This window comes from Coregonus clupeaformis, chromosome 13 (genome assembly GCF_020615455.1).
Source record: "Coregonus clupeaformis isolate EN_2021a chromosome 13, ASM2061545v1, whole genome shotgun sequence".
In the NCBI taxonomy this organism is placed as follows: domain Eukaryota; kingdom Metazoa; phylum Chordata; class Actinopteri; order Salmoniformes; family Salmonidae; genus Coregonus; species Coregonus clupeaformis.
The window spans coordinates 52,107,598-52,130,725 of NC_059204.1; the positions used below are offsets into that span (position 1 = coordinate 52,107,598).

Consider the following 23,128-nt stretch of genomic DNA (forward strand, 5'->3'; position numbering starts at 1 on the left):
ATGTAATCATAATTAGAATAAATTAGATAGTTAGTTCTAATTCCATCACATGCATCAACATCCAGGGCCCGGTTTCCCAAAAGCATCTTAAGGCTACGTTAATCGTTAGAACCTTCGTAGGAGCATCGTTAAATCTCCCAAAACCATTGTTACTAAAGTTGCACTTGAAAATGCTCGTTATGTAACGACTGCCTCAGCCACTCATAGAACAGCTAAGTGCGTCGTTAGATAATGTTTTGCCCTTCTGCGTCCCTTTACACACATATAATCAAGATGTTTATCTGTCTCTCTGTGACCACCGATAACTTCAGAACAAAGTTGACTACAAATACAAAGTTGCAAATGTCTTTGCAATTGTTTCAAAAAAAGAGAAGGATGAAAACCGAGATGACTGCAGTGTTGAATACTGTAGGCCTATAGGCTACGTAGGCCAATATATTGAAATCATATTGAAATACATTTCATGTTCATTCCATTGAGTTCTATTACTGTCTGTAATTTTACCTCAATATATTTCATGATATTGTCAAGGGCTGATGTAAGTGTGGTGTGGAAGTCAGGCGCAGGACACCGAAGCTTAGTCCAACAAAGTTTACTAGTTAACCACTAGGCAAAAATAAAATAAACGGCCTCAAAACACACAGAGGCGAGCGATTACGCAAACTGTGCGTAAACTCCAAAACAACAAACAGAGCAAACACGCAGCACTAACTGACATGCGAAAAACAACACACAACCTAACCAATACAAAACAGGCAACTTATAGAACACATAATCAGACACAAACGGACACAGGTGCAATAGACAGACAAAAGCAATCAAACATAGAAACATTCAACGGTGGCAGCTAGTACTCCGGGGACGACGAACGCCGAAGCCTGTCCGAACGAGCAGCTTCGGCAGAATCCGTGACAGTACCCCCCCCTTGACGCGCGGCTCCAGCCGTGCGCCGACCCCGGCCTCGGGGACGACCAGGAGGACGCGGACCCGGGCGCGTGGGATGCCCACGGTGGAACTCAGTCAGGAGGGATGGATCTAGGATGTCCCTCCTAGGCACCCAGCACCGTTCCTCCGGACCGTACCCCTCCCACTCCACGAGATACTGGAGACCACTCATCCGGCGCCTCGAGTCCAAGATGGTCCGGACCCTGTACGCCGGGGCCCCCTTGATGTCCAAAGGGGGCGGAGTGGTCTCTCATATCTCATCTTCTTGGAGTGGGCCAGCTACCACCGGCCTGAGAAGAGACACATGGAACGAGGGGTTAATATTCTTGTAATCAATAGGCAGTTGTAACCTGTAACACACCTCGTTCAATCTTCTCAGGACTTTAAAGGGCCCCACAAACCGCCGACCCAGCTTCCGGCAGGGCAGGCGGAGGGGCAGGTTTCGAGTCGAGAGCCAGACTCGATCTCCCGGTGCGTATAACGGTCCCTCACTGCGGTGGCGATCGGCGCTCGCCTTTTGTCGACTGATGGCCCGCTGCAGATGGACATGTGCAGCGTCCCACGTCTCCTCTGAGCGCCGAATCCACTCATCCACCGCAGGGGCCTCGATCTGGATCTCGTGCCATGGTGCCAGGACCGGCTGATACCCTAAAATACACTGGAAAGGTGTTAAATTGGTGGAGGAGTGGCGGAGAGAGTTCTGCGCCATCTCTGCCCAGGGGATATACCTAGACCACTCCTCCGGCCGGCCCTGGCAATAGGACCTCAGAAACCTACCCACATCCTGGTTGACTCGTTCAACCTGCCCATTGCTCTCTGGGTGGTACCCCGAGGTAAGGCTCACCGAGACCCTCAAGCATTCCATGAACACCCCCCAGACTCTGGAGGTGAACTGGGGACCTCGGTCAGACACAATATCCTCGGGGAACCCATAGTGCCGGAACACGTGGGTAAATAGGGCCTCAGCGGTCTGTAGGGCAGTAGGGAGACCCGGCATTGGGAGGAGACGACAGGCCTTGGAAAACTGATCCACAATGACCAAAATGGTGGTATTCCCCTGGGAAGGTCGGTCACAAAATCCACCGAGAGGTGGGACCATGGTCGTTGTGGAACGGGCAGGGGATGTAACTTTCCCCTGGGCAAATGTCTAGGCGCCTTACACTGGGCGCACACCAAGCAGGAGGAGACATAAACCCTCACATCCCTAGCTAACATTGGCCACCAGTATTTCACGCTAAGGCAGTGCACTGTCCGGCCAATACCTGGATGTCCAGAGGAGGGTGATGTATGAGCCCAATAAATAAGGCGGTCACGAACCTCGAGCGGAACGTACGTCCGCCCCACAGGACACTCGGGGGGAGTAGGGTCGGTACGCAGTGCCCGCTCGATCTCCGCATCGACCTCCCACACAACCGGAGCCACCAGACAAGACTCCGGCAGTATGGGAGTAGGCTCGATGGACCTCTCCTCTGTGTCATACCGTCGGGACAGGGCGTCTGCCTTACCGTTCTGGGACCCTGGGATGTATGTGATCTTAAAAACAAACCGGGTCAGGAACATGTTCCACCTAGCCTGACGAGGGTTCAATCTCCTAGCTGCCCGGATGTACTCCAGGTTACGGTGGTCAGTCAGAATGAGGAAAGGGTGTTGAGCCCCCTCAAGCCAATGCCTCCACACCTTTAGGGCCTGGACTACAGCCAACAGCTCCCTGTCCCCTACGTCATAATTACGCTCCGCCGAGCTGAGCTTCTTAGAGTAGAACGCACAGGGGCGGAGCTTGGGTGGCGTGCCGGACCGTTGCGACAGGATTGCCCCAATACCGGCCTCGGACGCGTCTACCTCAACTTGAAATGGTAAAGCGGGGTCCGGATGCGCCAGCACCGGAGCCGAAGTGAACAGGTTCTTCAGTCTAACGAATGCCCTGTCCGCTTCAGCTGACCACTGCAAACGCACCGGACCCCCCTTTAGCAGGGACGTAATGGGAGCTGCCACCTGTCCAAAGCCCCGGATAAACCTCCGGTAGTAATTAGCAAAACCCAAAAACTGCTGCACCTCTTTTATAGTGGTTGGAGTTTGCCAATTACGCACGGCCGACACACGGTCAACCTCTATCTTCACACCAGACGCGGACAATCGATAACCCAAAAAGGAGATGGACTCCTGGAAAAACAGGCATTTCTCTGCCTTAACATACAAGTCATGCTCCAACAGCCTCCTCAATACTCGGCGCACCAGGGCTACATGCTCGGCTCGTGTAGAAGAGTACACTAGGATGTCGTCAATGTATACTACCACACCCTGCCCATGCATGTCCCGGAAAATCTCGTCAACAAAGGATTGGAAGACTGAAGGAGCATTCATTAACCCGTATGGCATGACGAGATACTCGTAATGACCCGAGGTGGTGCTAAATGCTGTTTTCCATTCATCCCCCTCCCTAATGCGCACCAGATTGTACGCGCTCCTGAGATCCAACTTTGTGAAGAACCGCGCTCCGCGTAATGACTCCGTCATAGTCGCAATCAGAGGAAGAGGGTAACTGTACTTAACCGTGATCTGATTGAGACTACGGTAATCAATACACGGGCGCAAACCCCCGTCCTTCTTTTTCACAAAGAAGAAACTCGAGGAAACCGGGAAGTGGAGGACCGGATGTATCCCCTGTGCCAAGGACTCGGCTATGTAAGTCTCCATAGCCGCTGTCTCTTCTTGAGACAGGGGATACACACGGCTCCGCGGAAGTGCCGCTCCTGTTTGGAGATCTATCGCACAATCCCCCTGTCTATGAGGTGGTAGCCGTGTTGCCCTAGTTTTGCTGAACACAAGTGCTAAATCCTCATATTCAGGGGGAATGCGCATTGCGGGCACTTGGTTCGGACTCTCCACCGAGGTCGCCCCTAAGGAAACACCTAGACATTTCCCTACACACTGGGCAGACCACTCCATAAGAGCCCTCTGTTGCCACGCAATGGTAGGATCATGGGCGCTAACCAGGGAAGCCCCAGCACCACGGGATACGCAGGAGAGTCGATCAGATAAAACTGAATGATCTCCTCATGACCCCCTGCGTCGTCATCTTAAGTGGTGCTGTGACTTCTCTGATCAACCCCGACCCCAGCGGCCGGCTGTCTAGGGCATGAACAGGGAAAGGGACTTCTACCGGCCGAAGGGGGAATTCCTAGCCTATAACAAAATTCACGATCAACAAAATTCCCAGCTGCGCCTGAATCTACTAGCGCCTTATGCTGGGAATGAGGTGCCACCTGTGGAAATCTCACAGGTATACTCATGTGACCAACAGAGAGCTCTGGGTAAGTGGGGCGCCTACTCACCTGAAATGACTCCACGGTGCGTGACCTGTTGTCCCCTCTCCCAGGAGACCCTCCCCAGCACCTAGCCGCAGTGTGTCCTCCACGGCCACAGTTGGTGCAGGGGACGGCCCCCCTCTGGTTCTCTCTCCTCCTCTCCCTAGCGCCAGCACCCCGAGCTCCATGGGAATCGGCTCGGAGGTGCTGGAGGGTGGAATGGACGACCCCCACTCGGGACGTCCCGCGGGTAGCCAGCAGGGTGTCGAGACGGATGGAAATGTCCACCAACTGGTCGAAGGATAGGTTGGTGTCCCTGCAGGCCAGCTCACGACGAACGTCCTCTCGTAGGCTACACCGGTAATGGTCGATGAGGGACCTCTCATTCCACCCCGCATCCGCCGCTAGAGTCCGGAACTCCAGGGCGAACTCCTGTGCACTCCTCTTCCCCTGTCGGAGGTGGAACAGACGCTCCCCCGCCGCCTTCCCCTCAGGTGGATGATCGAACACAGCCCTGAAGCGGCGGGAGAACTCCGCGTAGGTGATGGTAGCGGCGTCTATTCCCCTCCATTCGGCGTTGGCCCACTCCAACGCCTTGCCGGATAGACAGGAGATGAGGGCGGAGACGCTTCGTATCCCGAGGGCACCGGGTGTATGGTGGCCAGGTATAGTTCCACCTGCAGGAGGAACCCCTGACACCCGGCTGCAGAACCATCATATGCCCTCGGGAGCGAGAGCCGAATGCCACTGGGTTCCGGTGCTGGGAGAGGAGGACTGGCCGATGGTGATGGTAAGGTGTGCGAAGGCGTGGGCACCTCTCCCGTAACCAACCGGCGTAGAGTGTTGGACACCTCGTTCATGGCGGCCCCAAGTTGCCGGATCATGGTGTCTTGGTCGCTGATCCGATCCTCCAGCGACTTCGGTGCCGCCGCTGCTCCTGCTGACTCCATAATGGTGTGTTGTTCTGTCAAGGGCTGATGTAAGTGTGGTGTGGAAGTCAGGCGCAGGACACCGAAGCTTAGTCCAACAAAGTTTACTAGTTAACCACTAGGCAAAAATAAAATAAACGGCCTCAAAACACACAGAGGCGAGCGATTACGCAAACTGTGCGTAAACTCTAAAACAACAAACAGAGCAAACACGCAGCACTAACTGACATGCGAAAAACAACACACAACCTAACCAATACAAAACAGGCAACTTATAGAACACATAATCAGACACAAACGGACACAGGTGCAATAGACAGACAAAAGCAATCAAACATAGAAACATTCAACGGTGGCAGCTAGTACTCCGGGGACGACGAACGCCGAAGCCTGCCCGAACAAGGAGGAGGAGCAGCCTCGGCAGAATCCGTGACAGATGTGTAATAACATGTGCTTAACGATGTGCCAAATCTTGATTTAGTGCATTATTATAAGGTAAGCATCGTCAGTATTGTGGAATAATTTGAATGTTAAGGTAAGATTTAAATTGAGAAAGCTGATCCGAGAGCAGCGCTGTCTTTCTTTCGATCCTATCAGTATCGACAAATGCCTCAACGATGCACTTAGCGAATGTTCTCTCTGCGTGGTGTTTTGGGAAACGCATGTTACATCTTCGGCCATTGTAGGAAAGATGCATCGAGCCCTGGTCAGTAACAGCGGCTGGCTCCATCTCCAGGTCGCAGGTTATATTACATACACATGCAAAAAATATATGCACTCACTTTACTGTAAGGCTGTATCCAAAATGGCACCCTATTCCATACATAGTGCACTACTTTTGACCAGAGCCCTATTGGCTTCACTATATAGGGAATAGGGTGCAATTGGGAGGCAACCTAAGTCTGCTTTTCCACACAGAACATCCTGAAGAGGACTAAAGAGGGCACTAGGGAGGAGAACACTGCCTCTAGAGCCCTGAACTCAGTGTCTGAGGTAACACCTACTCCATCCACCCAAATTTGATACACTACATGACCAAAAGTATATGGACACCTGCTCGTCAAACATCTCATTCCAAAATCATGGGCATTAATATGGAGTTGGTCCCCCCTTTGCTGCTATAGCAGCCTCCACTCTTCTGGGAAGGCTTTCCAATAGGTGTTGGAACATTGCTGCAGGGACTTGCTTCCATTCAGCCACAAGAGCATTAGTGAGTGCGAGCAATTAGACCTGGCTCGCAGTCAGCGTTCCAATATATCCCAAAGGTATTAGATGGGGTTGAGGTCAGGGCTCTGTGCAGGCCAGTCAATTTCTTCCACACCGATCTCGACACACCATTTCTGTATGGACCTCGCTTTGTGCATGGGGGCATTGTTATGCTGAAACAGGAAAGGACCTTCTCCAAACTATTGCCACAAAGTTGGAAGCACAGAATCGTCTAGAATGTCATTGTGTGCTGTAGCATTAAAATGTCCCTTCACTGGAACTAAGGGGCCTAGCCCGAACCATGAAAAACAACCCCAGACCATTATTCCTCTCCACCAAACTTTACAGTTGGCACTATGCATTGGGGCAGGTAGCGTTCTCCTGGCATCCGCTTAACACAGATTCGTCTGTCGGACTGCCAGATGGTGAAGCATGATTCATCACTCCAGAGAACGCGTTTCCACTGCTCCGGAGTACAATAGTGGTGAGCTTTACACCACTCCAGTCGACGCTTGGCATTGCACATGGTGATCTTAGACTTGTGTGCGGCTGTTCGGCCATGGAAACCCACTTCATGAAGCTCCCGACGAACAGTTATTGTGCTGACGTTGCTTCCAGAGGCAGTTTGGAACTCTGTAGTGAGTGTTGCAACCGAGGACAGACAATTTTTATGTGCTACGCGCTTCAGCACTTGGCAGTCCTGTTCTGTGAGCTTGTGTGGCCTACCACTTCGCGGCTAAGCTGTTGTTGCTCCTAGACGTTTCCACTTCACAATAACAGAACTTACAGTTGACCGGGGAAGCTCTAACAGGGCAGACATTTTACGAACTGACGTGTTGGAAAGGTTGCATCTTATGACGGTGCCATGTTGAAAGTCACTGAGCTCTTCCGTAAGGCAATTTTACTGCCAGTGTTTGTCTATAGAGATTGCATGGTTGTGTGCTCGATTTTATACACCTGTCAGCAATGGGTGTGGCTGAAATATCCGAATCCACAAATTTGAAGGGGTGTCCACATACTTTTGTATATATAGTGTATGTATTGGTCACTGTAGACATGCAAGCAGCATAAAATATAAAACATACACTATGAACAATGTGCCATTGAAAATAAGTAAGCCTATTGAAAATATTTGAAATCCATTAGGAAATGGACAGCAGACTTTCTGGTGGATACTTCTTCAACATACTGGGCCAACAAAACCTTACCAAAATGTGCTCCACCCTTTGTTGTTATTCTCCCTCTTCCAGATCATCAAGGAGTCCAACACCCAGGTGGGCCAGATGAAGCAGATGGAGGAACTCATACAAGTCAGTAACACACTGGAGTTCAACAAACTCAAGGTATGTTAATATACATGACATTACTACACTGGAGTCCCATAAACTCAAGGTATGTTCATAAACATGTCATTATTACCACACTGGAGTTCAACAAACTCAAGGTATGTTAATATACATGACATTACTACACTGGAGTCCCATAAACTCAAGGTATGTTCATAAACATGTCATTATTACCACACTGGAGTTCCACAAACTCAAGGTATGTTCATATACAGGTGAGAAGGTCAGTAGCTTCAGCCGCATATCACACACACACCACCAACTGCCTGTTTGACTGACTCTATTAGCCGAACAATGTTCTTTTCATGCTTTTATATTTTTGTATTTATCTCTGAAAGCTACCCAGGAAAGGGATAGAAATAGCCCATATTACTAATATATATAGTCTTAAAAATAAGGTTAATGAAATCAGTAACTCGCTAACATCAGATACCATTCATATATAGGCCATCTCAGATTAATTTGATGATACAGCAGTAGCAATACAGGAATGCCTATGGTGGAGGTGTTGCTGTATATGTTCAAATACATTTCTGTAAAGCTGTTGAAGTGTTGTGGTTGCAGGTTCACCTGCATCATATATAGCCTCTTCTTTTGGGGTGCTGCTATAGGCCACCAAGCGCTAATATTCATTATCTGGATAATATGTGTAAAATGCTTGATAATGTGTGTGATGTTAACAGAGGTCTATTTTCTGGGTGACCTGAATATAGACTGTCCGCTCAAGAGGAAGCTGCTCACTGGAACCAGTGCCTGTAATCTGGTTCAGGTTATTAGTCAACATACAGTGCCTTGCAAATGTATTCATCCCCCTTGGCATTTTTCCTATTTTGATGCATTGCAACCTGTAATTTAAATTGATTTTTATTTGGAATTCATGTAATGGACATACACAAAATAGTCCAAATTGGTGAAGTTAAATGAAAAAAAAAAACTTGTTTCAAAAAATTCAAAAAAATAAATAATGGAAAAGTGGTGCGTGCATATGTATTCTCCCCCTTTGCTATGAAGCCCCTAAATAAGATCTGGTGCAACCAATTACCTTCAGAAGTCACATAATTAGTTAAATAAAGTCCACCTGTGTGCAATCTAAGTGTCACATGATCTGTCGCATGATCTCAGTATATATACAGTGAGGGAAAAAAGTATTTGATCCCCTGCTGATTTTGTATGTTTGCCCACTGACAAAGACATGATCAGTCTATAATTTTAATGGTAGGTTTATTTGAACAGTGAGAGACAGAATAACAACAAAATAATCCAGAAAAACGCATGTCAAAAATGTTATAAATTGATTTGCATTTTAATTAGGGAAATAAGTACTTGACCCCTCTGCAAAACATGACTTAGTGGCAAAACCCTTGTTGGCAATCACAGAAGTCAGATGTTTCTTGTAGTTGGCCACCAGGTTTGCACACATCTCAGGAGGGATTTTGTTCCACTCCTCTTTGCAGATCTTCTCCAAGTCATTAAGGGTTCGAGCCTGACGTTTGGCAACTCGAACCTTCAGCTCCCTCCACAGATTTTCTATGGGATTAAGGTCTGGAGACTGGCTAGGCCACTCCAGGACCTTAATGTGGTTCTTCTTGAGCCACTCCTTTGTTGCCTTGGCCGTGTGTTTTGGGTCATTGTCATGCTTGAATACCCATCCACGACCCATTTTCAATGCCCTGGCTGAGGGAAGGAGGTTCTCACCCAAGATTTGACAGTACATGGCCCTGTCCATCGTCCCTTTGATGCGGTGAAGTTGTCCTGTTCCCTTAGCATAAAAACACCCCCAAAGCATAATGTTTACACCTCCATGTTTTTGACAGTGGGGATGGTGTTCTTGGGGTCATAGGCAGCATTCCTCCTCCTCCAAACAGTTGATGCCAAAGACCTCGATTTTGGTCTCATCTGACCACAACACTTTCACCCAGTTCTCCTCTGAATCATTTAGATGTTCATTGGCAAACTTCAGATGGCACTGTATATGTGCTTTCTTGAGCAGGGGGACCTTGCGGGCGCTGCAGGATTTCAGTCCTTCACGGCGTAGTGTGTTACCAATTGTTTTCTTGGTGACTATGGTCCCAGCTGCCTTGAGATCATTGACAAGATCCTCCCGTGTAGTTCTGGACTGATTCCTCACCGTTCTCATGATCATTGCAACTCCACGAGGTGAGTTCTTGCATGGAGCCGAGGGAGATTGACAGTTCTTTTGTGTTTCTTCCATTTGCGAATAATTGCACCAACTGTTGTCACCTTCTCACCAAGATGATTGGCGATGGTCTTGTAGCCCATTCCAGCCTTGTGTAGGTCTACAATCTTGTCCCTGACATCCTTGGAGAGCTCTTTGGTCTTGGCCATGGTGGAGAGTTTGGAATCTGATTGATTGATTTCTTCTGTGGACAGGTGTCTTTTATACAGGTAACAAGCTGAGATTAGGAGCACTCCCTTTAAGAGTGTGCTCCTAATCTCAGCTCGTTACCTGTATAAAAGACACCTGGTAGCCAGAAATCTTTCTGATTGAGAAGGGGTCAAATACTTATTTCCCTCATTAAAATGCAAATCAATTTATAACATTTTTGACATGCGTTTTTCTGGATTTTTGTTTTGTTATTCTGTCTCTCACTGTTCAAATAAACCTACCATTACAATTATAGACTGATCATTTCTTTGTATGTGGGCAAACGTACAAAATCAGCAGGGGATCAAATACTTTTTTCCCTCACTGTACACCTGTCCTGAAAGGCCCCAGAGTCTGCAACACCACTAAGCAAGGGGCACCACCAAGCAAGCAGCACCATGAAGACCAAGGAGCTCTCCAAACAAGTCAGGGACAAATTTGTGGAGAAGTACAGATCAGGGTTGGGTTATAAAAAAGTATCAGAAACATTGAACATCCCACGGAGCACCATTGAATCCATTATTATAAAATGGAAAGAATATGGCACCACAACAAACCTGCCAAGAGAGGGCCGCCCACCAAAACTCACAGACCAGGCAAGGAGGGCATTAATCAGAGGCAACAAAGAGAGCAAAGATAACCCTGAAGGAGCTGCAAAGCTCCACAGCGGAGATTGGAGTATCTGTCCATAGGACCACTTTAAGCCGTACACTTTACAGAGCTGGGCTTTACGGAAGAGTGGCCAGAAAAAAGCCATTGCTTAAAGAAAAAAATAAGCAAACACGTTTGGTGTTCGCCAAAAGGCATGTGGGAGACTCCCCAAACATATGGAAGAAGGTACTCTGGTCAGATGAGACTAAAATTGAGCTTTTTGGCCATCAAGGAAAATGCTACGTCTGGTGCAAACCCAACACCTCTCATCACCCCGAGAACACCAATGTTTTTCCATTGGCAGGGACTGGGAAACTGGTCAGAATTGAAGGAATGATGGATGGCGCTAAACACAGGGAAATTCTTGAGGGAAACTTGTTTCAGTCTTCCAGAGATTTGAGACTGGGACGGATGTTCACTTTCCAGCAGGACAATGACCCTAAGCATACTGCTAAAGCAACACTAGAGTGGTTTAAGGGAAAACATTTAAATGTCTTGGAATGGCCTAGTCAAAGCCCAGACCTCAATCCAATTGAGAATCTGTGGTATGACTTAAATATTGCTGTACACCAGCGGAACCCATCCAACTTGAAGGAGCTGGAGCAGTTTTGCCTTGAAGAATGGGCAAAAATACCAGTGGCTAGATGTGCCAAGCTTATAGAGACATACCCCAAGAGACTTGCAGCTGTAATTGCTGCAAAAGGTGGCTCTACAAAGTATTGACTTTGGTGGGTGAATAAGGCAACAAAATAGGAAAAATGCCAAGGGGGTGAATCCTTTCGCAAGCCACTGTACCAAAGTGTTTACAAACAGTACAGGAAGTACTGTATATCATCCACGTGTATTGATCACATTTTTACCAATGCTGCAGAACTCTGCTCTAAAGCTATATCCAGACCCATTGGGTGTACTGACCATAATACAGTGGTCATATCTAAAAAAGCCAACGTTCCAAAGGCTGGGCCTAAAATAGGTTTTGTACTGACTCCTATGTTGAAAATACCAAAAATATTTATTGGTCTAATCTGTGTAATGAAGAGCATCCAGAAGCTGCACTTGACACATTTATTAAATTGTTTCTTCCAGTTAGTGATAAGCATTCACCTATTAAGAAACTGACTGTTAGAACTGTTAAGGCCCTGTGGATTGATAAGGAATTGAAATGCTGTGTAATTAAGAGGGACGAGGCAAAAGGAGCGGCGAATAAGTCTGGCTGCACATCTGATTGGCAAACTTACTGTAATTGAGAAATGTGACTAAACTGAACAAAAAGAAGAAGAATTTGTATTATGAAACTAAGATAAATGACAAAGTACAATGGAAAAAAGCTTTGGAATACTGAGATTATGGGCAGAAAGACTAATTCATCTCCATCTTTCATTGAATCAGATGGCTCATTTATCACAAAACCTTTTGATGTTGGCAATTACTTTAAAGACAAATTCATTGCCAAAGTAAGCAAACTTAGGAATGAATATCCAACAACTAACTTTGAACCATCATATTCATACATAAAATACCTAATAATGAAGGGGAAAATTTGTAATTTAAAATGTTGTAAAGTCATGGTGGGTGGGGTGAGGTGAGGTGAATAAATAGTTGTCGTCCATCAATAATGAGAAACCACCTGGTATTGACATCTTAAATGGAAAGCCACTGAGGATGGTAGCGGACTATGTTGCCACTCCCATTTGTCATCTTTAATCTGAGTCTAGAGAAAAATGTTTGTCCTCAGGCCTGGAGGGAAGCAAAGGTAATTCCGCTACCCAAGATCAGCAAAGCACCCTTTACTGGTTCAAACAGCCGACCAATTAGCTTGGTGCCGACACTTAGCAATTTGTTTTATTATTATTGTGTTTGACCAGATACAATGTTATTCGATTGTTAACAAATTATCAGACTTTCGGCATGCTTATAGAGATTGGCACTCAACATGTACTGCACTGACACAAATGGCTGATGATTGGTTGAAAGAAATGGATAATAAGAAGATTGTGGGAGCTGTACTGTTAGATTTCAGCGCAGCCTTTGATATTATTGACCATAACCTGTTGTTGAAAAAACGTATGCGTTATGGCTTTTCAGCCTCTGCCATATCGTGGATTCAGAGCTAATAGAACACAGGTGATTTTCTTTCATGGAAGCTGCTCGAATGTTCGGCATGTAAAGTGTGATGTACCGCAGGGCAGCTCTCTTGGCCCTCTACTGTTTTATATTTATACCAATGACCTGCCACTGGCATTAAACAATGCCTGTGTGTCTATGGATGCTGATGATACAACCCTATACATGTCAGCAACCACTGCTAGTGAAACAGAGTTGCAGTCTGTTTTGGAATGGTTGGCCAGTAATAAACTGGTCCTGAACATCTCTAAAACTAAGAGCATTGTCTGGTAATGAATGGTGTGGCTGTTGAGCAAGATGAGGAGACTAACTTACTTGGTGTTACCTTAGATTGTAAACGGTCAGGGTCAAATTATATTGATTCTATGGTTGTAAAGACGGGGTCTGTCTGTGATAAAGAGATGGTTTGCCTTTATGACACCACACTCCAAAGCAAGTTCTGCAGGCTCTAGTTTTATTCTTATCTTGATTATTGTCCAGTCATATGGTCAGGTGCTGCAAAGAAGGACCTAGTTAAGCTGCAGTTAGCCCAGAACAGAGCGGCACGTTTTGTAATCAGAGGCCTAATATCAATACTATGCATGCCAGTTTCTCTTGGCTAAAAGTTGAGGAGAGACTGATTTCATCACTTCTTGCTTTTATAAGAAACAATGTGTTGAAATGTCCAAATTGTTTACATAATCAACTTACACACAGCACTGACACACACTTTCCCCACCAGACAGGCCACCAGGGGTCTTTTCACAGTCCCCAAATCTAGAACAAATTCAAGTAAATGTACAATATTATACAGAGCCATGATTGCATGGAACTCCCATCTCAAATCAAATGTTTTGTCACATACGCCGAATACAACAGGTGTAGACCTTACAATGAAATGCTTACTTTCAAGCCCTTAACATTTATTTTCCTTAAAACTGTATTGTTGGTTATGTAAAAAACAGATGAGTAAAGAATACAAAATACAAATAATTAAAGAGCAGCAGTAAAATAGCAGTAGAGAGGCTATTTACAGGGGGTGCCGGTACAGAGTCAATGTGCAGGGGCACAGGTTAGTCGAGGTAATAAGTACATGTGGGTCGAGTTAAAGTGACTATGCATCGATAATAAACAGGGGTGAACAATGCAAATAGTCTGGGTAGCCATTTGATTAGCTGTTAAGGAGTCTTATGGCTTGGGGGTAGGAGCTGTTAAGAAGCCTTTTGGACCTAGACTTGGCGCTCCGGTACCACTTGCCATGCGGTAGCAGAGTGAACAGTATGACTAGGGTGGCTGGAGTCTGACCATTTTTAAGGCCTTCCTCTGACACCGCCTGGTATAGAGGTTATGAATGGCAGGAAGCTTGGAAGTGATTTACTGGGTCGTACGCACTACCCTCTGTAGTGCTATACGGTTGGAGGCCGAGCAGTTGACATACCAGGCAGTGATGTAAGCAGTCAGGATGCTCACGATGGTGCAGCTGTAGGACTTTTTGAGGATCTGAGGACCCATGCCAAATCTTTTCAGTCTCCAGAGGGGGAGAAGGTGTTGTTGTGCCCTCTTCACGACTCTTGGTGTGTTTTGACCATGATAGTTTGTTGGTGATGTGGACGCCAAGGAACTTGAAGCTCTCAACCTGCTCCACTACAGCCCTGTCGGTGAGAATGGGGGTGTGCTCGGTCTTCTTTTTCCTGTAGTCCACAATCATCTCCTTTGTCTTGATCACGTTGAGGTAGAGGTTGTTATCCTGGCACCACACTTACGCTTTGAGCGCACTATGGTGTTTAACACTGAGCTTTAGTCAATGAATAGCATTCTCACATAGGTGTTCCTTTTGACCAGGTGGGAAAGGGCAGTGTGGAGTGCAATAGAGATTGCATCATCTGTTGATCTGTTGGGGCATAATGCAAATTGGAGTCAGTCTAGGGTATCTGGGATAATGGTGTTGATGTGAGCCATGACCAGCCTTTCAAAGCACTTCATGGCTACAGACGTGAGTGCTACGGGTCGGTAGTCATTTAGGCAGGATACCTTCGTGTTCTTGGGCACAGGGACTATGGTGGTCTGCTTGAAACATGTTGGTATTACAGACTCAGTCAGGGACAGGTTGAAAATGTCAGTGAAGACACTTGCCAGTTGGTCAGCGCATGCTCGTAGTACACGTCCTGGTAATCCGTCTGGCCCTGCGGCCTTGTGAATATTGACCTGTTTAAAAGGTCTTACTCACATCGGCTACGGAGAGCGTGATCAAAGTCGTCCGGAACAGCTGATGCTCTCATGCATGCTTCAGTGTTGCTTGCCTCTAAGCGAGCATAGAAGTGATTTAGCTGGTCTGGTAGGCTCGTGTCACTTGGCAGTTCGCGGCTGTGCTTCCCTTTGTAGTCTGTAATAGTTTGCAAGCCCTGCCACATCCGACGAGCGTTAGAGCCGGTGTAGTACAATTCAATCTTAGTCCTCTATTGACTCTTAGCCTGTTTGATGGTTTGTCGGAGGGCATAGCGGGATTTCTTATAAACGTCCTGGTTAGAGTGCCGCTCCTTGAAAGCGGCAGCTCTACCCTTTAGCTAAGTGCGGATGTTGCCTGTAATGCATGGCTTCTGGTTGGGGTATGTACATACGGTCACAGTGGGGACGATGTCATCGATGCACTTATTGATCAAGCCAGTGACTGATGTGGTGTAGTCCTCAATGCCATCGGAAGAATCCTAGAACATATTCCAATCTGTGCTAGCAAAACAGTCCTGTAGCTTAGCATCTGCGTCATCTGACCACTAATTTATTGACCGAGTCACTGGTGCTTCCTGCTTTAGTTTTTGCATGTAAGCAGGAATCAGGAGGATAGTTATGGTCAGATTTGCCAAATGGAGGGTGAGGGAGAGCTACATTATCTGTGTGTGGAGAAAAGGTGGTATAGAGTTTTTTTTCCTCTGGTTGCACATTTAACATGCTGGTAGAAATGAGGTAAAACAGATTTAAGTTTCCTGCATTAAAGTCCCTGGCCACTAGGAGCGCCACCTCTGGATGAGCGTTTTCCTATTTGCTTATGGCCTTATACAGCTCATTGAGTGTGGTCTTAGTGCCAGCATCGGTTTGTGGTGGTAAATAGACAGCTACGAAAAATATACAGTTGAAGTCGGAAGTTTACATACACCTTAGCCAAATACATTTAAACTCAGTTTTTCACAAATCCTGACATTTAATCCTAGTAAAAATTCCCTGTCTTAGGTCAGTTAGGATCACCACTATATTTTAAGAATGTGAAATGTCAGAATAATAGTAGAGAGAATGATTAATTTCAGCTTTTATTTCTTTCATCACATTCCCAGTGGGTCAGAAGTTTACATACACTCAATTAGTATTTGGTAGCATTGCCTATAAATTGTTTAACTTAGGTCAAATGTTTCAGGTAGCCTTCCACAAGCTTCCCACAATAAGTTGGGTGAATTTTGACCCATTCCTCCTGACAGAGTTGGTGTAACTGAGTCAGGTTTGGAGGCCTCCTTGCTCACACGCTTTTTCAGTTCTGCCCACAAATGTTCTATAGGATTGAGGTCAGGGCTTTGTGATGGCCACTCCAATACCTTGATTTTGCTGTCCTTAAGCCATTTTGCCACAACTTTGGAAGTATGCTTGGGGTCATTGTCCATTTGGAAGACCCATTTGCGACCAAGCTTTAACTTCCTGACTGATGTCTTGAGATGTTGCTTCAATATATCCACATCATTTTCCTTCACAAAATAGATGGCATCATGAGGAAGTGCACCAGGCCCAGGCTTGCAAGCTCCCCTTTTTCCTCCAAACTTAACGATGGTCATTATGGCCAAACAGTTCTATTTTTGTGAGGACATTTCTCCAAAAAGTACGATCTTTGTCCCCATGTGCAGTTGCAAACCGTAGTCTGGTTTTTTTATGGCGGTTTTGGAGCAGTGGGTTTTTCCTTGCTGAGCGGCCTTTCAGGTTATGTCGATATATGACTTGTTTTACTGTGGATATAGATACTTTTGTACCGGTTTCCTCCAGTATCTTCACAAGGTCCTTTGCTGTTGTTCTGGGATTGATTTGCACTTTTCGCACCAAAGTATGTTCATTTCTAGTAGACAGAACGCGTCTCCTTCCTGAGGGGTATGACGGCGGCGTGGTCCCATGGTGTTTATACTTGCATACTATTGTTTGTACAGATTAACGTGGCACCTTCAGGCGTTTGGAAATTTCTCCCAAGGATGAACCAGACTTGTGGAGGTCTACAAAAAAATTTCTGAGGTCTTGGCTGATTTCTTTTGATTTTCCCATGATGTCAAGCAAAGAGGCACTGAGTTTGAAGGTAGGCCTTGAAATACATCCACAGGTACACCTCCAATTGACTCAAATGATGTCAGTTAGCCTATCAGAAGCTTCTAAAGCCATGACATCATTTTCTGGAATTTTCCAAGCTGTTTAAAAGGCACAGTCAACTTAGTGTATGTAAACTTCTGACCCACTGGAATTGTGATACAGTGAATTATAAGTGAAATAATCTGTCTGTAAACAATTGTTGGAAAAATTACTTGTGTCATGCACCAAGTTGATGTCCTAACCGACTTGCCAAAACTATAGTTTGTTAACAAGACATTTGTTGAGTAGTTGAAAAACAAGTTAATGACTCCAACCTAAGTGTAGGTAAACTTCCAACTTCAGCTGTAGATGAAAACTATCTTGGTAAATAGCATGGTATACAGCTTATCATGAGATACTCTACCTCAGGCGGGGCAAAACCTTAAGACTTCCTTAATATTAGAATTCGTGCACCAGCTGTTTACAAATATACCAACCCTTGTCTTACCGGAGGCAGTTGTTCCATCTTGCCGATGCAGCGTATATCCCGCCAGAGCTCAGTGACTTTCAACGTGGAACCATCATAGGATGCCACCTTTCCAACAAGTCAGTTCGTCAAATTCCTGCTAGAGCTGCCTCGGTCTACTGTAAGTGCTGATATTGTTAAGTGGAAATGTCTAGGAGCAACAACAGCTCAGCCGCAAAGTGGTAGGCCACACAAGCTCACAGAACGTGCTGAAGTGCGTAGCGTGTACAAATCGTCAGTCCTCGGTTAGAACACTCACTACGGAGTTCTAAACTGCCTCTGGAAGCAACGTCAGCACAAGAACGTTTTGTCGGGAGCTTCATGAATTGTGTTTCCATGGCCAAGCAGCTGCACACAAGCCTAAGATCACCATGCGCAATGCCAAGCGTCAGCTGGAGTGATGTAAAGCTCGCCGCAGTTGGACTCCGGAGCAGTGGAAACGCGTTCAAATCTAGGTTTGGCGGATACCAGGGCAACGCTACCTGCCCGAATGCATAGTTCCAAATGTAAAATTTGGTGGAGGAGGAACAATTGTCTGGGGCTGTTTTTCATGGTTTGGGCTAGGCCCCTTAGTTCCAGTGAAGGGAAATCTTAACACTACAGTATACAATGACATTCTAGATGATTCTGTGCTTCCAACTTTGTGGCAACAGTTTGGGAAGGCCCTTTCCTGTTTCACCATGACAATGCCCCCGTGCACAAAGTGTGGTCCATACAGAAATGGTGTGTCGAGATCGGTGTGGAAGAACTTGATTGGCCTACATAGAGACCTGACCTCAACCCCATCGAACACCTTCGGGATTAATTGGAACGCCAACTGCGAGCCTGGCTAATAGCCCAACATCAGTGCCCAACCTCACTAATGCTCGTGGCTGAATGGAAGCAAGTCCCCGCAGCAATGTTCCAACATTTGGTGGAAAGCCTTCCCAGAAGAGTGGAGGCTGTTATAGCAGCAAAGGCGGGACCAACTCCATATTAATGCCCATGATTTTGGAATGAGAGGTTCGACGAGCAGGTGTCCACATACTTTTGGTCATGTAGTGTAAGTAACATACTAAAAAAATCCCCATCAAAATCCGCCAGTTTAAGATAGCGATGGGCTGGGTCTCAATCCAGGTGGCCGAGATACAGCTGGGTTTTTTTAGACCATGAGACATCCCGAAAATCTGTCTTCTCACGAAGACGTCTGTAGCGTCCGAACGGTCTACAAACGATAATGACCACTCTATGAAAAGGGAAGACTCTCAAAAACACAATATTCTCCGTTTTGCTCTACGGCCCCCACAGGACTCGTCAGAAGACAGTACTGTCGATGTGCCAACTTCAGTTTCTAGTGTCCGAACAGTTTGGTCTACAAACTAATGTCACCCCACTGGAAAGTATTCAGACATTTACTTTTTACACATTTTGTTACGTTACAGCCTTATTCTAAAATTTATTTAAAAAATAAAATAATCAATCTACAAAAAATACCCCATAATGAGAAAGCAAAAACAGGATTTTAGAAAATGTATCAAAAATAAAAACTGAAATATTTTCACATTGACATAAGTATTTAGACCCTTTTAACTCAGTACTTTATGAAGCACCTTTGGCAGTGATTACAGCCTCAAGTCTTCTTAGGTATGATGCTAGAAGCTTGGCACACCTGTAATTGGGGAGTTTCTCCCATCCTTCTCTGCAGATCCTCTCAAGCTCTTTCAGGTTGGACGGGGAGCGTCGCTGCACAGCTATTTTCAGGTCTCTCCAGAGATGTTCGATCGGGTTCAAGTACGGGCTCTGGCTGGACCACTCAAGGACATTCAGAGACTTGTCCCGAAGCCACTCCTTCGTTGTCTTGGCTGTGTGCTTAGGGTCGTTGTCCTGGTGGAAGGTGAACCTTCATCAAGGATCTCTCTGTACTTTGCTCTGTTCATCTTTCACTCAGTCCTGACTAGTCTCCCAGTCCCTGCACTGAAAAACATCCCCACAGCATGATGCTGCCACCACCATGCTTCACCGTAGGAATGGGGCCTGGTTTCCTCCAGACGTGACATGGAATCTTGTTTCTCATGGTCTGAGAGTCCTTTAGGTGCAGAGAAGGTTGTCCTTCTGGAAGGTTCTTCAATCTCCACAGAGGAACTCTGGAGCTCTGTCGGAGTGACCATCGGGTTCTTGGTCACCTCCCTGACCAAGGCCCTTCTCCCGATTGCTCAGTTTGGCCGGTTTGCCAGCTCTAGGAAGAGTCTTGGTGGTTCCAAAATTATTCCATTTAAGAATGATGGAGGCCACTGTGTTCTTGGCGACCTTCAATGCTGCAGACAGTTTTGGGTACCCTTCCCCAGATCTGTGCCTAGACACAATCCTGTCTCGGAGCTCTAAGGGCAATTCCTTCGACCTCATGGCATGGTTTTTGCGCTGACATGCACTGTCAACTGTGGGACCTTATATAGACAGGTGTGTGCCTATCCAAATCATGTCCAATCAATTGAATTTACCACAGGTGGACTACAATCAAGTTGTAGAAACATCAAGGATGATCAATGGAAACAGGATGCACCGGAGCTCAATTTTGAGTCTCATAGCAAAGGGTCTGAATACTTACGTAAATAAGGTATTTATGTTTTAGATTTTTAAAAATTTGCAAAAATGTCTAAAAACATCTCGATTGAACTTCATATGAATGAAATAGGCCTATAGCTAGCTAGCTGTTTATATTTTAAGGCAGTTCTCGGTTTTTATTTGAGTCTTTGTTCTGAAATCATCAGCGGTCACAGAGATGGATAAACCATGTGATTCTATGTTTAGCTGAGATTTTCTTTATAATGTGAGGGCAAAAAAGCATCCAACGACACACTTAGCGTTTCTAGGAGTGGTCTGAGGCAGGCGTTAGATTACGAGTGTTTAAGTGCAACGTCAGCTCAGAGATTTAATGACGCTCCTACGAAGGTTCTAACAATGAACTTAGCCTTAGGGTGCTTTCACATATCCCTTTATGATCTGGATCCTGGAGCGTTTGGTACCCTGATCTGCGCTATAAAGCATGTGTGAAACGCAAACAAACCCTGGATGAAACAAATCCTGGACCTGCGTGAGCTGCGGGACCAAGATCCAGGACCAGAGTACCAGGTATTGTGACATGGCAGTGCGAGTCGCGTTCAACTCTTTTGCCTGTTGTAAACAAGCTAGCTCGCTAACATCATGAAGAATGTGCATCTTGTTAATCGCACCCTGAAACGGTTATTTTCAGGTCTTGTGAAAGCAAAACGTATTCTGTAGAATTCTCACAAACGCTACAGGAAACCAAACCAGGTTACCGAATTTCATATGTGCAAACCAGTGGAGGCTCCTCAGAGGGGGAAGGGGATCCTCCTCAGTGAATTTCATAAAAATAAAAATTGTAAAACATTTTTTAAAGTTATAAATTTTAGATAGAAATATACTAAATATAATCACGTCACCAAATAACTGATTAAAACACTATTTTGCAAAGGTATACAGTAGCCACAACAGCACTCTGTAGGGTAGCACCATGGTGTAGCCGGAGGACAGCTAGCTTCTATCCTCCTCTGGGTACATTGACTTTAATACAAAACCTAGGATGCTCATGGTTCTCACCCCCTTCCATAGACGTACACAGTAATCATGACAACTTCCGGAGGACGTCCTCCAGCCTATTAGAGCTCTTGTAGCATGAACTGACATGTTGTCCACCCAATCAAAGGATCAGATAATTAATCTAGTACTGAAAGCATAAACTACAGCTAGCTAGCACTGCAGTGTATAACATGTGGTGAATAGTTGACTCAAAGAGAGAAAGACAATAGTTGAACAGTTTAACAAATTAATTTCCTCCAAAATTAAGGACAAGCAAGAGAGGAATATAGAGAGAGAGATTGTCATTTTTTTTCAGTTTCACTTAGCTAGCAAATGCAGCTAGCTAGTTTAGCCTACTGAAACACACTGCTTAAACAGAGGGATGCTATGTTAGCTAGCTGGCTATGACTTTCCAACACAACAATGGAATTCTTCCAAGACAAGGTAAGCTTTTGGTATTATTAATTTATTGCCACCGGGGCCCGCCGGTTTATCTGCTTACAATACCGTTACTGCATGATTGTAGCGGGTTTACTAACGTGTTAGTTCTATTAGCTATGCTGACTATGATGTTACTTTAGCTAATATGGTGACAACGATATAGGATGTCTGCAGCGGTTTGGCTTGGAAAGGTGTTTTTTCACCTGGTCACATACAGCTGATGTATTGTACATTCAAGTCCACAAGCAAAGGGAAGAGGTGAGAGGAGGAGAGCCAGGAATACAAAGTGGCTGCTATGAAAGTGAACTGTGATCAGGGGTGTATTCATTCCGCCGATTCTGTTGAAAAAATGTTTCTTAAAACGGAAGCAAACAGAACAAAACAGGAATAAACATACCTGAATTTGTCCAAAAGAAACTCTCGTTTGCAACTGTTGGACTAATGATTACACCCTATATCAGCTAGATGCAGGCAAGAGTGTGCAAGGCGGTATTGAATAACCTGTTGTAAACTTTCATTCATAGGCTAGGTTGTAGCAACCTCATGATGGGTATAGGGATAATTTGAGTATCATGTAGTAGCCTAAACCAATCGCTGTTGCATTGAACTGGGTGAATGGAATATGAATGAGAGTCATCCAATATGCTGTAATAGAAATAAGGCCATGCTCATTAAAAAAAACAACGGCACTGAAAGCCACTGGTGAAAACGCCCTTAAGATCCTTTTGGGAAACCGGCCCTGATTGGCAAAAATACAAAATTATTGGAAAAAAAATCATAATTGGGCTGCTTGTGTGAACGAAGCTTTTGTGACAACTGGGGATGTAAAAAGGTCTTCTATAAATGATTGATTGGATGAAGCTCACTGATTGAGACCCTGCCTCTCTACCATGTCCACATGCAGGCTGTTCCCATTGTCTCGAAGGCTCGCTACCTGGAGAAGAGAGGAGAGCTACACGAGCTCTCCAAGGGGGCCTCTCTCTTCAGTGCTCGTCTCAAACTCACCCCCATCTACCTCTTCCTCTTCAATGACCTACTCATCATCACATGCAAAAAGAGGCAAGCGAAAGGATATACTCCACATACTGACCAACCGTTTCAATGTTTTACTGACCATTTAAGTAAATGCGCTGTGGGCAACTGGTTGTAATAACATTTCAACCAGTTTTGCCTGCTGGGTGGTGAATATGCTAGTTTCTCTCCCCCTTTCCTTTCCAGCTCAGAGCGCTATATGGTGACAGACCACGCCCACCGCTCCCTGGTGCAGGTCCAGCCCGCAGGGTTTGGGGCTGGAGCGGGGGACCCAGGGCCCAAGTGGGAGCATTCCTTCTGTCTGCTACTACTGGAGAACCACCAAGGCCTGGCCTGTGAACACCTGCTGAAGGCCCCCTCAGAGTGAGAGA

The 23,128-nt window shown here is 45.8% G+C and overlaps 1 protein-coding gene across 2 annotated transcripts in view; it reads left to right on the top strand.

The window, feature by feature from the left end:
* LOC123492200 (rho guanine nucleotide exchange factor 15-like) overlaps nt 1-23,128 on the top strand; it is a 48,994-nt gene that overhangs the window by 23,181 nt on the left and 2,685 nt on the right. For both annotated transcript variants that reach the window (XM_045224513.1, XM_045224514.1), the window contains exons 11-14: nt 6,098-6,172; nt 7,636-7,728; nt 22,630-22,784; nt 22,944-23,120. In XM_045224513.1, the coding sequence (XP_045080448.1) occupies nt 6,098-6,172; nt 7,636-7,728; nt 22,630-22,784; nt 22,944-23,120 (500 nt within the window). The remainder of the gene's footprint in view (nt 1-6,097; nt 6,173-7,635; nt 7,729-22,629; nt 22,785-22,943; nt 23,121-23,128) is intronic.